The sequence below is a fragment of the Lemur catta genome, chromosome 6 (genome assembly GCF_020740605.2).
Source record: "Lemur catta isolate mLemCat1 chromosome 6, mLemCat1.pri, whole genome shotgun sequence".
Classification (NCBI taxonomy): domain Eukaryota; kingdom Metazoa; phylum Chordata; class Mammalia; order Primates; family Lemuridae; genus Lemur; species Lemur catta.
Window position 1 is genome coordinate 77,514,050 of NC_059133.1, and position 18,325 is coordinate 77,532,374.

General features: G+C 32.1%; 1 protein-coding gene across 1 annotated transcript in view; it reads left to right on the forward strand.

Annotated features, from left to right (window-relative positions):
- Positions 1-18,325, forward strand: part of KRAS (KRAS proto-oncogene, GTPase) — a 45,711-nt gene that overhangs the window by 24,841 nt on the left and 2,545 nt on the right. Inside the window, exon 5 of the mRNA XM_045554181.1 lies at positions 13,702-13,814. Within this exon, the coding sequence (XP_045410137.1) occupies positions 13,702-13,814 (113 nt within the window). The remainder of the gene's footprint in view (positions 1-13,701; positions 13,815-18,325) is intronic.

Here is an 18,325-nt window from a genome sequence, read left to right on the forward strand (position 1 = left end):
TAGGAGGGCAAGGACATTGATAAATATACATGCGAGATAACATAAATGTTTTTATATCACTTAATGTGATTTATGTTTTTCTCTCCATTATGCTAAAATAGGAAATAAAACAATGTTTATTTGGTAAATGTTCTGTTCTCTTGAGAGAGGGCAGTGCTTCTTAATCGAGTGTCCGTGATAATACTTTTGGCTTTTGTTTCTTTCCACATCGAAAATTCCTCTTCAACTCTGAGCACATCTTACATTTAGAATTCAAGAGATGTGGGAATTTTTTCATGTTATATACATAAAGACATAGAACAGGGGAACAAAATTTGAGTTTCCAATTTTAGAAGTGCTTTTAAGAGTACTATATCATGTTTCTAGATTGAATTTTGTTATATTTGAAGAATTTTACTTCGTTGGAATATTTTTGAGGACATTTATTTTTGAAGAAAGTCTTCATTAGAGCAAGAGAATACTTAGAAAATAAATAGAAATTCTCAGTTATTCATTTATTGTGCTGTTCTGACAAAAATTAATGCCAGATGGAACCTGAATGTTATTTCAAAAATAATCTTCATTTTAAAAATAACTTTTTCTCTAGGCAAAAATAAAATAATTCTGTTGATATCATTTAACTTGTTTGTATGAAGCAAGTTTAAGATGCATAAAAAAAATCCTAAAAAGGATTATATAAAGATAAGAAGGAATACAATTTTCATATACAGTCATGCATTGCTTAACAATGGCGATACATTCTGAGAAATGCGTGAGGTAATATTGTCTTATATACTTCACACAAACCTAGATGGTATAGCCTATTACACACCTAGGCTATATGGTATACCCTCTTGCTCTTAGGCTACAAACCTGTACAGTATGTTATGGTACTAAATACTGTAGGCAATTGTAACACAATGGTAAGTATTTGCATATCTAAACATATCTAAATGTAGAAAAGGTATAATAAAAGTGTGGTATAAAAGATTTGAAAAGTGGTATACCTGTATACTTCCCATGAATAGAGCTTACAGGACTGGAAGTTGCTCTGGGTGAGTCAGTGAGTGGAGTGGTGAGTAAATGTGAAAGTTTAGGGCATTACTGTACGCTACTGTAGACTATGTAAACACTATATACTAAATTTATAAAAAAAATTTTTTCTTCAATAAATTAACCTTAGCTTACTGTAACTTTCTTTATAAACTTTTTGATTTTTCTAATTTTTTGACTCTTTTGTAATACTTAGATTAACACACAAACACATTGTACAGCTATACAAAAATATTTTTTTTGTATCCTTATTCTATAAGCTTTTTTCTATTTTTAGAATTTTTATTTTTTTAGTTTTTAAGCTTTGTTGTTAAAAATTAAGACATGCACATACATTAGCGTAGGCCTACACAGGGTCAGGATCTTCGGGATCCCTGTCTTCCACCTCCACATTTTGTCCCACTGGAAGGTCTTCAGGGGCTGTAACACGCACGGAGCTGTCATCTCCTATGATAACAACGCCTTCTTCGGAATACCTCCTGAACAACCTGCCTGAAGCTGTTTAACAGTTAACTTTTTTTAAAATAAGTAGAAGGAATACATTCTAATGATTGAAAATATAGTATAGGTAATACACAGACCAGTACTATAGTTATTTATTATTAAGTATTATATACTGTACATAATTGTATGTCCTATAGTTTTGTACAACTTGGCAGCACAGGTTTGTTTACGCCAGCATCGGCACAAACATGTAATGCGTTGCTCTGTGTTGCAATGGCTACAACATTGTTAGGCCATAGGAATTTTTCAGCTCCATTATAATCTTATGGGACCATTGTCATATATGCAGTCTGTTATTTACTGAAATGTTCCATGGCACATGACTGTACTAAGAAATTGATCAATTTATGTTCCATAAATTTGTTAGGGCTTTTGCTGGTTACGTGTACCCGTGAGCCCAGAAAATTGATTTTGTAGAATTTAACTTCTGTAATGCTCGTAGTTAAAAAAAAAGATATGATGAACAACTCGTTACATTGTTAAACTTATAAAAATGGGCATTCTGGAAGTTTTATTAAAGTTTGTAAAGGTGAAAATTTAAACATAAATTTTTATTCAGCTAGTATATATGTCTTATTTCCCTACTGGGAGATACTATGTACCTCTTCCTAGTTCTACAGTTTTGGTACATAGTAAAGAAACAGTGAATTCTATTTTATTTACAAGCCTTTGTTTTGGGATTAAAGATCGAATTTCTGTAGTTTGACCATCATGCAAATATCTCTTCTCTGGCAGTTTTATGAAAACCTGATTTATAGGTTAAAGAAAGACTTGATGTACTTCACTTCACTTTAGAGGAATTAAGATTTCATTTAAATACATTCCCAGGTTTCAAAGACTAGGAAGAGGCTTGGTTTTTGTCTCCTTTTTACTAGTCTTTTCTTACCAGTCTCCTTGATTTTCTTTAGGCACTCAGAAAACATGATTCTAATATTTATAACTTTTTCTTCCAACATTTTCTTATGAAATACTTTCAAATATAAAATTGAAAGAATTTCATTGAAAACATGCAAACCTACTACCTAGATTCTATCATTATCATTTTATTATACTTGCATTATTTACAACTTTTTTTTTTTTTTTTGAGACAGTCTCACTCTGTTGCCCTGGCTAGAGTGAGTGCCGTGGCGTCAGCCTAGTTCACAGCAACCTCAAACTCCTGGGCTCAAGTGATCCTACTGCCTCAGCCTCCCGAGTAGCTGGGACTACAGGCATGTGCCACCATGCCCAGCTAATTTTTTTATATAGATATATATATATATTTTTAGTTGGCCAGATACCTATTTTTAGTAGAGACGGGGTCTCGCTCTTGCTCAGGCTGGTCTCGAACTCCTGACCTTGAGCGATCCACCCGCCTCGGCCTCCCAGAGTGCTAGGATTACAGGCGTGAGCCACCGTGCCTGGCCTATTTACAACTTTTAAAAGATGCTTTTTAGACTGGGGAACATTTTAGTTTACATTTCACAAAGAATATACTGAAGATACTTTGCCTAATGTTGTAAAGAGTTGCAGTAGAGAAGTGCTTCTTGTACTTTCATATGCATACATACCAACTGGGTTTATTAAAATCCAGATTCTAATTCAGATTAGAATTAATTCATTAATTAATTTAGGTTGGGACCTGTGATTCTGCGTTTCTAACAAGTTCCCAGGTGATGCTGGTTTTCGTGTAGGGTCCATCGCACTTTAAGTAGAAAGGCAGTAAAGAACAGTAAAAGGAGTTGTCCTGTTAATCCCGCAGCACTCCTGTCTACATCTCATTGATAAATCTAGATGAGCTGTGTCTCCATTTTTTGTTGTATGATTATTACTTCTGAAGTACTGATTTATTCTTGCTGTTTGACATTAATGCTTAAATATAACACAGCATTCATATTTGATCAGAAAACTACATGGCAGTTCCTTTTAAAATAGATTTTTAGGTTTTATACTGTTTTGTGACCTTGGGTTTTTTTGTTTTGTTTGATTTTTTGAAGATGTATGATATGTAAGTAGATTTACTTACATTTGCTTTGTAGACATTTATGTGGACCTTCTAATTAAAATATAGAGGAATATAATATAAAAGAATACTTGTACATCTTACCCTAGCACTTAGCCTTTCTTATATCCTGTCATATTGGTGTTTTTATATAATCTGTGTTGCTAAGCTATAACGTACATATTTAATTTCTGTTCTTTGATTTCTTTTTATTATTAAGTGGACTTGATTTGCTTAGAAATTAATTTGCCTTTGAAGAGTTTATTCATCTTCCTCTGTTGAAATTAATATTACATGCTTTTGGAAGACTTGAAAGAGCTAGTTCAAGTAACTGTAGAAATTATAAAGTAAATATGTAAATTTTAATAAACTTTACATCTCCAGTTTATGAAGCCCTACTTTCCACAGAGTATTTTGTTAGTCATCTGTTTGGTTTATGTCTTATTTAAGCAAAATTAATTTGTATTCTTATTTTATCAGCAACTCGTTTGAGTCTCACTGTGTTGCCCAGACTAGAGTGCCATGGCGTCAGCCTAGCTCACAGTAACCTCAAACTCCTGGGCTCAAGCAATCCTACTGCCTCAGCCTCCTGAGTAGCTGGACTACAGGCATGCACCACCATGCCCAGCTAATTTTTTCTATATATTTTTAGTTGTTCAGCTAATTTCTTTCTTTTTTTTTTTTTTTTTTTTTTAGTAGAGATGGGGTCTCGCTCTTGCTCAAGTTGGTCTTGAACTCCTGAGCTCAAACGATCCACCCACTTCAGTCTCCCAGAGTGCTAGGATTACAGTTGTGAGCCACCACGCCCAGCCCCAGCAACTTGTTTTGTACTGTAATTTTTGATCTTGATCATAAGCCTAAAATACAAACATCAGAAAGAATGTTATTCAAGTTATAGAAACAGAACATTCATTTAGAAGTTCTTGTAGATATAAATCAGGGGTTGGCAGACTTTTTCTGTAAAGGGCCAGATGGTAAATATTTTAGGCATTGAGGGCCACGAGTGGTATCTGTTGCATATTTCTTTTTTATTATTATTATAACCTTTTAAAAACTCAAAAACCATTGTTAGCTTGTGCATAGTACGAAAATAGTCTGTGGCTTCATTTGCCCTGTGGGTTGTAGTGTGCTGATTCACTGATTCTCTGGGTAACTTTAGTGTTTGATTAGACACTGGCACTTAGATCAGACTTTCAACTCAAACCTTAGTAATTGTAAAGTAAAACTTAAGTATTTTGTGAAAGGGAAATAGAAACTTTACCCTAGTACTTTTAAAGCTAAGGATTGCAGAATATATATTTTTACTAACCTAATTACTTTGTAATTTAAAAAAGCATTGACTACAATATAATGCATTATGTATTTTTTATAATCAGCTTAGTCCATATCTGAAAGGCAAAAAGAGTTATTTTCTGCTAGTACATTGTTTGTGGTCCCTGTGTTCCCAGTGTGTAAGGACTGCTATCTAGTTCACATTTATCTGGGCAGTTTGGTAATTGACAGATTTTTCTGGTCCCTTTGGACAGTGCATGGCAGTGATGGCAAAGGCTGATGAAACCGAAAGATTGACACCATTGGAATCAGCTGTATATTTTCTAGTCTGCTAACGTCAAAAGTGGGGAGGGTTCAGTAAAGTGGATGACAGAAGCAGAATTTTCAGAGTATCCTCTACTCCTTATTCAACTCTTTTGCTTTCTGGAGGTCTCAATTTGAACATAATATAAAAATTAGTTTTATGAACTTAAAAATGTTGAGTGATAATTTCCTGGTTTTGTTTTTAATTTCTAGATACTTAAAATTAATTGTTAGAAGAACTCCATTAACGAAAGCTTCTCAGGAAATTATTTTAACAAAGCAAAACAAACAAAAAACCTCCTTATGTGCCATATCTCTCTGTTTAATAATAGTTGTGTGTGTACATCAGATCAATATTTTGAACTTTAGCCTTTTATGAGTTAAAAATTGACAAAACAATTACTAAGCACCTGCTATGCACCATGGTAGCTTCCCAGTAGTGGTTTTGCTATATTTCAGCAGTACCTGAGGTGGGCTATATAGTTTGGCAAGGTTTCTTGAGAAAGTCAGGGATGCAAAGTTGGTTTTTGGAATATATCTTGTTCTTTCATTTGCTTCCCCCAAGAAGGCCAGTATTCTTGCATCTGTGTATAATTAATATATTTCATGTGTTATTTCCTTGACAGAGTTTTGCAGAAATTTTTACAGATTGAACAGGAACAAATACTTTTTTAAAACAAAATCTCTTAGTGAAAACATAGGTATCAGGATATAAAATACTTTTGGTTAACAGTTCTTCCTCAGTATGGAGTACTCTGTCCCATAGTCTCACAGTATGTTTTCAGGTGATAGCCGAGGTGAAAATATTGTCAAATCTCTTGATTTAAAAAAATTTACATATTTTAATGTGTACACTTGTGTTCCTACATCAAGATTTTCATTTGTTCTTAAGAATTTTATAAGTGATATTTGGAAAAGAGTGTATGTGGCAACAAGCCGTATTCTCCAGAATAAATCATTGAATGCCAGTTAACAGCTTAGCAACTAGCCACAGTAGGTATTAAATATCTGTTTTGGCTATAGTTCATCTTAAAAAATTATCTATAAATTTTAGAATATGAAACCAGTGTTCTGTTTCATAGGTGTATACTGTATGCAGTTTTCTAAAATAAGAGCTAGTGCCAGCGGTTTAAGGTGCACACAAGGATAAATAACGATGTTTTCATTTTCTCTTGATGTCAGTATGACTTTAAAGTATATTATCAAGAAGTATCTAATTTAAGTCTGAAAAAATATGGTAAATAACAGATTCTTTAAAATCAAATTTAAATTTCATATTAGTAAAAATAAGAAATAGAAAAAATCACTCTGGAATAACTAGTTTTCAGTGTCTGAACCAGTGAGGTCTTAACACTGAATTCTTGGTGGTGGGTAGTAATCTCTTCTTCTTAATTACTGGCTTCCAATTCTCTCTGCATTGCTGGAAACAAAAATCATGTATCCTGATATTGGTGATGGGGATGCCCATAATGAAAAAATGGACACATTCAAATTGATTTTAGAAATAAATTACAATCAAAATTTGTGAACCAATGCGGTTTTTTTCCCCTCTTGTAGCATGTTTTCGTGCTTCTACATTGACCTTATAACTTTTTTTCAAACATGAATAAAAGTTTACATTCTTAAAAAATTTAAGAAAATATGAGCTTTTACCTGGTTTGTGTATGTAGATATATATATGTTTCTTAAATTTCTTGCATTGATTTTCAAATTGAAAGAATCATTTATGAAAATATAGTAAATGACAGAGCTCAGGTTTTACATTTTACATGCTTTATGAAAGAGTTATTTTCATGCCTTAAATTATATTACTTAGTAATAAAAAGTTCTAATATATAATTTTTTTCAAGGATAAGTGAGTAAAAATAACCCTGTCCTCTTAAGGATTAATGATAAAATATAAACTATTAAAAACTTTTATATACAAATGGGGATGTAATTTAAAGTGCCAACATATTTAATGATTTCAAAAAGTAGTTGGAAATTTTTATTCCTATTTAGCTCAGCTAGCTAGTTGACTAAATTGATTCCATTAAAAATAAGGTAAATAATTTCTTGAGCTGTAATGATTTTTCTTATTAGTTGAAATATATCACTGGATGGTATATGTTAATAACATGAGATATGCATTTTAATATGTAATCACATTACACAATGCCTGCTTTTTAACTGAAACTTAATTTTATGAATTTTAAGTTAAAATTTTACTTTAAAAGTAAATTAGCGAACTCTACTGAAGCAGTTCTTAATGTACTCCTAAGATTTGTAAAAATTAATATGTCCTAAAAAATTGAAGTGTCTTTTTCTTAACTATTGTAGGCAACAGATATACACATGACTATTGCATGCAAAAATTAAGCCATAGCCTAGCCATTGGCTTACTTCAGTTAATACTTAGTGGCTAATTCTCTGTGCCTGATTGAATTTAAAACTACAAATCATACTTACATATCTATTAGCTTTTTAGGTGCTAGGTCCATTTTGTCACATTGGGTTCAATAGAAATATTGATGTTACCAATCCCAGAAAGCTCAAATATGCCAGTCTCCAAATTAAGTAATTCATTCTTTTTTTTTTTTTTTTTTTTTTGAGACAGAGTCTCGCTTTGTTGCCCAGGCTAGAATGAGTCCCGTGGCATCAGCCCAGCTCACAGCAACCTCAGACTCCTTGGCTTAAGCGATCCTACTGCCTCAGCCTCCCGAGTAGCTGGGACTACAGGCATGCGCCACTATGCCCGGCTAATTTTTTCTATATAGATTTTTAGTTGGCCAGATAATTTCTATTTTTAGTAGAGACGGGGTCTCGCTCTTGCTCAGGCTGGTCTCGAACTCCTGACCTCGAGCGATCCACCCGCCTCGGCCTCCCAGAGTGCCAGGATTACAGGCATGAGCCACCGCGCCCGGCCAGTAATTCATTCTTAAAATTAAAGAGAACAGAATAAGCTTAAAATTAATGTGCAGTAAAATATACCAGCTTTCCTAAGCACTTAAATCTTTGTTTTAGAAGAATGAGCACAAATATTACATCTTTTAAATTAATTTGCACTACATGTAGATTAATTTCTGTGTATTTCTTTTTTAGATATAAGTGTCTGCTTTGGTATATGTTTTTCTAGGCAAACTAGCAGTACAGTTAACTGAGCACTTTATACCCGTTGGCTACTGCCTAAGTTTCTGGATTAGAAAGGATTAAAAACTTTTTCTCCATGTGGCCATGTGTGATTGTGCTTGTCATAGCTTTCTTATCACAGCCTTCAGCAGGAAAAACCCCTTTGCAGAATTTAAGAATAGAAGGTACAAAGCCAGTATGGATTGTACACTGTTCTGAAAATTATTTTTAAGACTTACAGTAAGGATACAAAATGTTCCTATTTTGCATGTGTATTTTAAACAGTTTATAATGTTTTACATTATGGCAAATAGCCATCATTTAACATTTTAATTTAAATAATATATTTATCCATTCACAAAAGTTCCAGTTGAGGCTCCACTTGTGGACACTGAAAATAGACTGAAAAATGTTATAATTGAAAATAAAAGTCAAGATTACAGTCTCTTCGTTCACCTTTATTTTGAGATGCTTTTTGTGTTTTAGCGAAGGTTTTTACATCCCTATTGTACCATTTTTCTTCCCTTTGGAATCAGTAGTACATAAGTAGTACTGATGGGAGACAGTGATACATAAATTACCTATTTCCCTAAGTCAAAGAAATAACTTAAACCTAACTTCAGTTTAGGTTTTAATTCCAAGACTAGCAAACTAAAATAATTGCATTAAATTGATAAACAGGTACTAATACATGTATTTGAGTTTTTTATAATTGTTCTTGATTCCTAATTAAAATTTTTAAAATTCTAATTCCATTAGAAAACAAAACTCACTTTCAAGAACAAACCAGGATTCTAGCCCATATTTTAAAACTGCATCCTCAATTTTAGTCAAACAGTCTGATGTCTGTTTTAAAAAAAAATTCTTAAGTAAAGCTCATAATTTCAAATTTCTTGCACATGGCTGTCCCAATAAATTACTCTTACCAATGAAACAGACTTTAAAGAAGTTGTGTTTTACAATGCAGAGAGTGGAGGATGCTTTTTATACATTGGTGAGAGAGATTCGACAATACAGATTGAGAAAAATCAACAAAGAAGAAAAGACTCCTGGCTGTGTGAAAATTAAAAAATGCATTATAATGTAATCTGGTAAGTTCAGCATATTAATTTTGGAAGAAAGCGGATGTCTTCAAAGGTGACAAAGTAGCAACCACTGTGGAGCTACTTAGGTGTGGTATTCTAATTTGAAGAATTAAAAGATAAGAAACTTATAGTCTGTTTCCATAATTAATACATTTATTTTTAATCTAAAAGGTATTAATTATAATTGAGACCATTTTGATGACTATAGTAAACTAATCTATCTACATTTAGCATAAGGTCTAATGATTTAATTATTGTTATGTAAACTAAGCATTTGGGAACTGATACCTTTATTTTTAAGGGAAATCACACTCAAGTTTTGAGATAATCAGCAGCTTTTGATTTTTCTTAGGGAAACATAAAAGAAATGGTATAGAGTAATAAGATTGAGTGTTCTAGAAGGTGGGAGACAGCCACTCTTACAATATATTTACCTTTGGGACATTTCACAAGCAAACAACTATTCTGCCTGTGTTCTGCTATTCAGTGGCATCAACAGCACTGGGAAATTTAGGATGACTCCTGCTTCCTTCTTTTCATCCCACAAGCTTGTGGGGTGGAAGCAACCACATATTCTATGAAGTTATATTCCATGTCTTTTATCACATCATTAGTTCAGCCCTCTGTCATTTCTTGCTGGGACTATGTACAACCTCCTATTTGATTTACCTGTTGCTGCCATCAGTCATTGTACAACCAGAGATATACTTAAGGGAAATGTCATTCTCTTGTCTTTAAATCTAGTCACTAACTTAACTATAGAATAAAATCTCAAGTTCCATGGCATGTCATACATGGTCCTTACCACCTTCCCACCTCTCCAGCCCTTTTTTGACCTTTACCTAAAAACTCCATCATCTTGCTTTGTCCTTATATAAACAAACACCATATCATTTCCTACTTTCCCTTGAGTCTTGGTTCTTGTTTGGAATGCCAGTATTCTTATACCTAATCTTACTAATTAGCTTATACTCTTTCGTGAATCCGCAATCTCCTATTCTCTAAGACTCTTTCTAAACCCTGAGACTGGGCATAGTCTACTTCCTGTGTATTCCCAATTTACCCTCCTTAACTATTTACACTTCCCACATTATATTGAAATAACCTCTTTTGTGTTTCATTCCTGTATTAGACAGTAGAATCTTAGCCAGAATCATGTATTTTTAATCTTTGCATGTCCATTGCCTCATGAAGTTCCTGACACATAGTAACTGCCCAAAGATTTGTTGAGTGGAATCTCTCATTTTCATTTCTAAACTAACCCATATTCTGTCTTGCTAAGAAAATACTTCTTTAAATAGGTGTCATACAATTCATGCCAAAGCTTAAGTTGTTGATGGCATAGTTTATAACATACAACGTTTTGTGAGAATGTGAAATAAATTTAGTTTTCAAAAACTACTAGGATGTCACTTATTGTAATTATTAAACTAAAAGTTGGTATTCTTTATTATATGAATTTTAAGTATCTCCCAAAGATACTATGTGGTATACTAATCTACTAAACTCAGAAGAAATAAGGCATTAATTCTTACTGAGATTTATAAACTCTTAATATTTTTTGAGTATCATTAGGTAAAGCAATATTTCAGTTTGGAAGTTCTGATAAAATGTAACATTACAATGCAGTTTGAAAAGTTGAACTTTGTTAATAACAGTACCATAACCAGATGTGGTGGTTTCAATTTTTTATTTTCCTCTCCTATTTTCTATTAGATGACGTTTAAAATAGTACTATTTAGAGTAAAATAAAAAAGTTTTATGCTTTAAATTATATTTAAAACAAAGATGTAAGCATATCCTATTCTAAAATTTTTAATTTGTGTAAACTGTTTTTTCACAGTGACTGTAGTGTGAATGTCAAATAATTTTTTGACATGATGAATCCTTATTTTTTCAGCAGATGTGGATAGCATTTATATAAAGAAGAAGTATACTTGGTAATATTTTAAAATTTAAAGTTAAATAAAAATACTTTTTAAAAAATTTGACAATAATAAATAAAAATGAATTTTTCTTAGTCCTGAAAAACGTTAGGTTTAAACAAAATAATAAAAGTTATTATTACTAAACAAAATAATAAAAGTAACTTTTATCTATGTGTGTGTATGAGAATGATTAGTTCCCATATGAGAAAAAGGAATTCACTGCTCTGTGTTAGGTTAATTGTGGTATTTCCCTAATCATTGAAATGATTTAATTTTAATCAGATTATGTAGAGGGGGAGTTCAATGCAACATGAGCCTAAAGTGTTTGTCAAAATCTTAGAAGAGGGTAATGTTACCAAATTCTTTCTTGTCTCTTAAATACTTGTATATTGTTTTCACCATAGAATCTGTCTTCTCTCTATCCATATCGTGGTTTTTCATTTCTCACTATTTCAGTATCATTGGCATTTTTCTTCATTATGAAAGTAGTTGAAATGGAATGTGGACTATGTAAGGATGTGTGATCAAAGGGAATTCATGACGGGTAGAGGAGTTAGAGTAGGTCCTCTTTTAAGATTGTCACATTTTAAGGGTTTATGACTCCAAATTGTCAAGTGTTGGCGAGCTGCAGAATAATCTTTATTATATCATTGGAAGTTTTTCCCTTTGTATGTGTTAAGAAGGTTAGCATGAATGGATACACACACACACACAAACACACACACACACAATTAAGCTTTGATTGTATTGCTGATAAATTCTCTCTTAGAATTTTTCCTTTCTCCTTTGGGAGAGACACAAGCATATGTTTGTATTCTATCATTGATGATATCAGAAAGTGGAAAACATTAAGGAGTACAGTTTGGGAACTTTGTTGGGGACATTTATTCACTAGCATTCAAACCAGTACTACTGGTTTTTTATCCTACCGTTTGTTTAAGTGCAGGCAAGCCTCTTATTCTCATTCTTTGTTTACTTCTCTTAAAATGTTGGTCATGCTTTTCTGAATTATAGATATATTGTGAAAATTAGTTAAATGTAACTAATTTATTCGAAAGAAAATTTTTTTCTTTGGAAGAAAATGCTCTAATTAATTTTGTTATTTTGAAATGTTGAAAACTTTAGTAATACAGTAAAGGAGAAATCACATCAGTGTTATATTTTTAGATTATTTTCAAGATAATATAACAGTGAATTTACTCATACATATTATAATATTTATACAATTGATAATATGCAACAGAGGTGATTTTACAAGGAGTAAAAACTCAATTTTCATTGTTATTCAAGTGGGCTTGATTTATACAACTTAATTTGTTGAGTATTCGTTCCTAAGACTCCCTCTAATGTCTAGGTTTGGAAGCATTATTTGGTTAACAGGCTTTTTTAAATTTTTATTTTATTTTTTACTTATTTTTTATGTTTTTGATAAAGAGATGGTCCCACTCTGTTGACCAGGCTGAAGTGCAATGGTGCAGTCATAGCTCACTGCAGCCTCCAACATCTGGGTCAAAGTGATCCTCCTGCCTCAGCCTCAGTCCTGAGTCTCTAGAATTACAGCTGTGAGCTACCACACCCAGCCAGATTTTCTTTTTATAGTTACTGTTCAGTTGGATAGATTTTAAAATACAAAGAGGATATTTTTTCTTCAATTTTTTTTTGCTTTTACTTATATTTTTCTTAACAGATGACAAGAATTGACTTATGTATTCTTGCCTCATTTAAATATTGCAGGTTTAAAATCTGTTCTGCCACTTTCACAGTGCCATTTTTCACATTATGGATTATTAGGTTGAAAATTATTCTGATTTAAAATCACTTTTAGCCATAATAATTTAGTTACCTTGCTTTAATCACAAATAGATGTAGGCCACAATGACTAAATGTTGGACTTTTTGAAGACAGGGCATTTGGCTTTTTCTGGCAAGCTTTTGAGTACCTAATATATTAAACAGAAACTAAAACAATGATAAATAATCTCCACCATGTTGGTAAACTATACCACCATTCAAATGACTTAGCTCATTTCTCCACAAATCAGAGGTATTACAATTTTCAAAGTAATATTGTCCTGTGTTGGGGTCACTTTAAACCTCTTTCTTAATGTAAGTATATGAATTGAAACTACTGTCTTAATTTATATTATTTGAAAACTGAAATAATTTGTTTAGATAGTATTTACTTCATGATAAACTATCAGAATATGTTCAGATACTGTTTATTTCTTGGTAAATTACATAAATATAGAATCAGAGCTCAAATAAAGTCCAGAAACTCGGGGACATTAAGTATACAAACACACACAGGCATTTGGGTTTTGGTGACCAAGGTTTGCCAGTGTGGAAAAATAAGTGGCAAATCATGTTCTCTTGGGAGAAAGTCATTTGTTAAGCTTAAGATTCTGTGGCATTGATTATCATTGCCTATTGCGAAAATCAGTGTTCCTTTATGAAAATAATCACATTTTAATACTTTCTATGTATTTCAGGGTGTTGACGATGCCTTCTATACATTAGTTCGAGAAATTCGAAAACATAAAGAAAAGATGAGCAAAGATGGTAAAAAGAAGAAAAAGAAGTCAAAGACAAAGTGTATAATTATGTAAATACAATTTGTACTTTTTTCTTAAGGCATACTTAAGTAAAAGTGGTAATTTTTGTACATTACACTAAATTATTAGCATTTGTTTTAGCATTACCTAATTTTTTTCTGCTCCATGCAAACTGTTAGCTTTTATCTTAAATGCTTATTTTAAAATGACAGTGGAAACTTTTTTTTCCTCTAAGTGCCAGTATTCCCTGAGTTTTGGTTTTTGAATTAGCAATGCCTGTGAAAAAGAAACTGAATACCTGAGATTTCTGTCTTGGGGTTTTGGTGCATGCAGTTGATTACTTCCTATTTTTCTTACCAATTGTGGACGTTGGTGTGAAACAAATTAATGAAGCTTTTGAATCATCCCTACTCTGTGTTTTATCTAATCACATAAATGGATTAATTACTAATTTTAACTTCAGTTGAGACTTTATGATTGGTTTTACTGAAACATTGAGGGAACACAAATTTATGGGATCCTGTTGATTCATCCTCTAGGCATCATGTCCTATAGTTTGTCATCCTTAATGAATGTAAAGTTACACTGTTCACAAAGGTTTTTGTCTCTCTTTCCACTGCTATTAGTTATGGTCACTTTCCCAAAAATATATTTTTTCTATAAAAAGAAAAAAATAAAAAAAAAATACAAGGCAATGGAAAAATATAAGGCCATTTCCTTTCCATGTTAGATGAATTACTATAAGACTCCTAATAGCTTTTCCTGTTAAGGCAGACCCAGTATGAAATAGGGATTATAGCAGCCATTTTGGGGGCTGTATTTACATGCTACTAAATTTTTTAATAATTGAAAAAATTTTAACATGTATAAAAAATTCTCATAGGAATTAAATATAGTCTCCCTGTGTCAGATTGCTCTTTCATAGCATAACTTTAAATCTTTTCTTGAACTTCAGTCTTTGAAAATAGTTTTAATTCTGGTAGTGATATTAAAGAATATTTGGGCCAGTTATAGCTTAGTAGGTGTTAAGGAGACCAAGGTTGCAAGGCCAGGCTGTGTGTGAGCCTTTGAACTTCATCGAGAGTTTCACAGCATGGACTGCATCGCTATGGTCATCCAGTGTAGTCATGCATTGGTTGGTCAAAATGTGGGGACTAAGAGAGAGTTTCGGTAGCTCAACAAGATGCATTCTCAGTATATGGTAGTCCTACTGACAAATCAAGAGTATCACTTTTGTTTTTAAAAAAACTTTTTGTAAAAAATTACTTTTAAATATTAACTTGAAAGTTGAGATTTTAGGGTGTGGGGTTGCCAAGACATTAATTTTTTTTTTAAACAATGAAATGAAAAAGTTTCAGAATCTAGGTTTGGCTAGTTCTCTTAACACTGGCTAAAATAACGTTTCATAAATACTTTTCAAGTCTAATCCATATTTAAGAATATATAATGCTTTAAAAATAAACATTAATAAAAAGTCCTTTTAATACATTTAAAATGTTACTTAATTTGAAATATTTGAAGTGAGATGAGATGGCGCGGTAAGGTGGAAATATCACTGGACTAGGAGGAAGGTGACTTAGATTTTAGATAAATGAATTAGAATTCTGATTTTGGGCAAATCCCTTATCCATTTCTTCATGGAAAAAAGTCATCTCAAAGGCTGTATCTAACTTCATAACTATGTGATTTGATTTACATTCAGTTTACATAAGGATATACCTGTTTGTCAAGCTCAGCACAATCTGTAACTTTTTACCTGTGTTACCATCTTCAGTACCAGTCTTGGGCAAAATTGTGCAAGAGGTGAAGTTTATATTTGAATATCCATTCTCCAGTTTTAGGATTCCTCTCCCATATTAGTGTCATCTTGCCTGCCTACCCTTCCGTATGTCTCATGACATCATGCCATTTTTTTTAATACTTTTAATTCCCCTAACCTCAAGATTTATTGCTGCTATGGATATCTTCATGAAGGTTTCCCATAAAGTTACATCAAAATGCCCTACATTTCCTCAGAGCTCAAAATAATCTGACAAATATCATAATGGGATTTGACCTTGTAGCTGATTTTCAGGTGGTGGCTGTAGTAATTTAATCTTGATCCTTTGAACATCATCTCTTTACTGCTTGGTCCATTAGTGACTAGGAATTTTCAAACCTGGTATGAATAGACAGAACTCTATCCAGCGGAAGGAGAATTTAATAAAGGTAGTGCTGAAAGAATTCCTTAAGTAATCTACAACTAGTAATCTACAGACTAGCCCTGGTAATAGTGATACTTTGCATTGTGTTAATAACTCAAAATCTTCTTACAATGAATAATATTTAAACATTTAATTCATAAGCATTTTTGCAGAATTCATTTATTCAACAGATATTGAGTGCCTGCCAGATGCCAACCATTGCACAAGGCACGGAGGATTTGGTGTCCTCAAACAGGAAACGATCCCTGTCCTTAGGTAGTGCTAGAGAAGTCTGTAATATCTTAGTAAGGCCCTAGGTGCATGACCCAGAGATAACACAATGCATATTTTAGTTTTGCATAGAAGGGGTTTGGTCTCTAAAGTTTCTTCCAATTCTAAAATAATTGTTTCGCTATGATTCCAGTGCAACCGTTTAATCAAGCTATTTTATATAAATCACTTTACTTCACTGTTTTAAAGGAATAAACTTGATTATATTTGTTTTTATTTGGAATAACTGATTCTGTTGTGACTGTTGTGGCACACATTAAATTGTGTGTCAGATACTAATGTTAAAATTCCCAAATATTCCAGTTTTCTCTTTTAAAATAGACTTTTACAAATTAAATACTGACTTCTAAAACAGTTTTGTTGATCTGGGTACGAATAAACAGGTGCCTGAACTAATTCACAGAAAAGGAAACTTGTGTAAAAATAAGATTTCTGAAATGCTATGGTAAACTACAGATTTATGGAACATTGTCTAGGTAGGGTATTAAGGCTTGTATAGTACCTCCTCTTGTTACTACACAGAGAAAGAAATGGCCATACTTCAGGAACTGCAGTAAATAACTGAGAGGATGTTTAGGACTTATGAATTTTTGATGTAGCTGGGCATTTTTTTAAAGTAGTGCTAATTATCTTTTATTATGTGAATTTTGAATGGTTTAACAAAAGGTTTGTTTTTGTAGAGATTTTAAAAGGGGGGAGAATACTAGAAATAACAAATGTTATCTAATTATTACAGCCTTAAAGATAAAAATCCTTGTTGAAACTTTTTTTTAAGTACTAAATTACATAGTCTTAGGCATTAACATGTTTGTGGAAGAATATAGCAGACATATATAGAATAATTTGAGTGAATACTCCCAATTAGGAATTCTAGGCTCTATTTTAACTGAGTCACACTGCATAGGAACTTAGAACCTAACTTTTATAGGTTATCAAAACCTTTGCCACCATTGCACAATTTTGTCCTAATATATATAAAACATTTGTGAGGCATGTTAAGTTACAGTTTGCACAAGTTCATCTCATTTATGTTCTAGTGATTTTTTTTCTTCTAACCATTTTTTTCCCAAACAGTATATACGTACATTTAGGGTTTATTTTGTAGGCAGTAAAAACTATCTGAAGTTATTTCCATTTATCAAAAAGTAATAATTTCTTGATAATTATATAGTGATGTTTTTAAAAACCCAGCAGTTACTTTAACTTATATTTAATAACTTGTGTTAATATTGAGTAGCATGAATTCTGCATTGAGAAATTGAATAACATATAACTAGTAGTTATAAATTCTATCAAAACGAAAATTATTTCTTTCTGAAGATATATTTACGTTAGTTCTTGAGGAATAGTCATAACTAGATTAAGATTTGTGTTTCAGTTTAATAGTTTGAAGTGCCTGTTTGGGATGATGATAGGCAATTTAAATGAATTTAGGAAAAACAAAGCTATTATCAGCAGAAGTGTCAATTACAGAGGGTCTACCACCACCGCCCCCTCAGCTAACTGGGTTACAGTAATGCTTTATCCAAACGTTTCCTATTCCACTGTCTTGTGTTTTCATGTTGAAAATACTTTTGCATTTTTCCTTTGAGTGCCAATTTCTTACTAGTACTATTTCTTAATGTAACATGTTTACCTGGAATGTATTTTAACTATTTTTGTATAGTGTAAACTGAAACATGCACATTTTGTACATTGTGCTTTTTTTCGTGGGACATATGCAGTGTGATCCAGTTGTTCTCCATCATTTGGTTGCGCTGACCTAGGAATGTTGGTCATATCAAACATTAAAAATGACCACTCTTTTAATTAAAATTAACTTTTAAATGTTTATAGGAGTATGTGCTGTGAAGTGATCTGAAATTTGTAATATTTTTGTCATGAACTGTACTGCTCCTAATTATTGTAATGTAATAAAAATAGTTATGGTGACTATGATAGTTTGTATTTCTTGATGGAAATTTGAAACATTTGCCTCATTATTGATATGGAATACTTTATTAGCTATAGACACTATAGTATACCAGTGAATTGGTTTTGCAATGTTTAAGTTAGAAATATTCTTTATTTATAAAAGGCACTGTGAA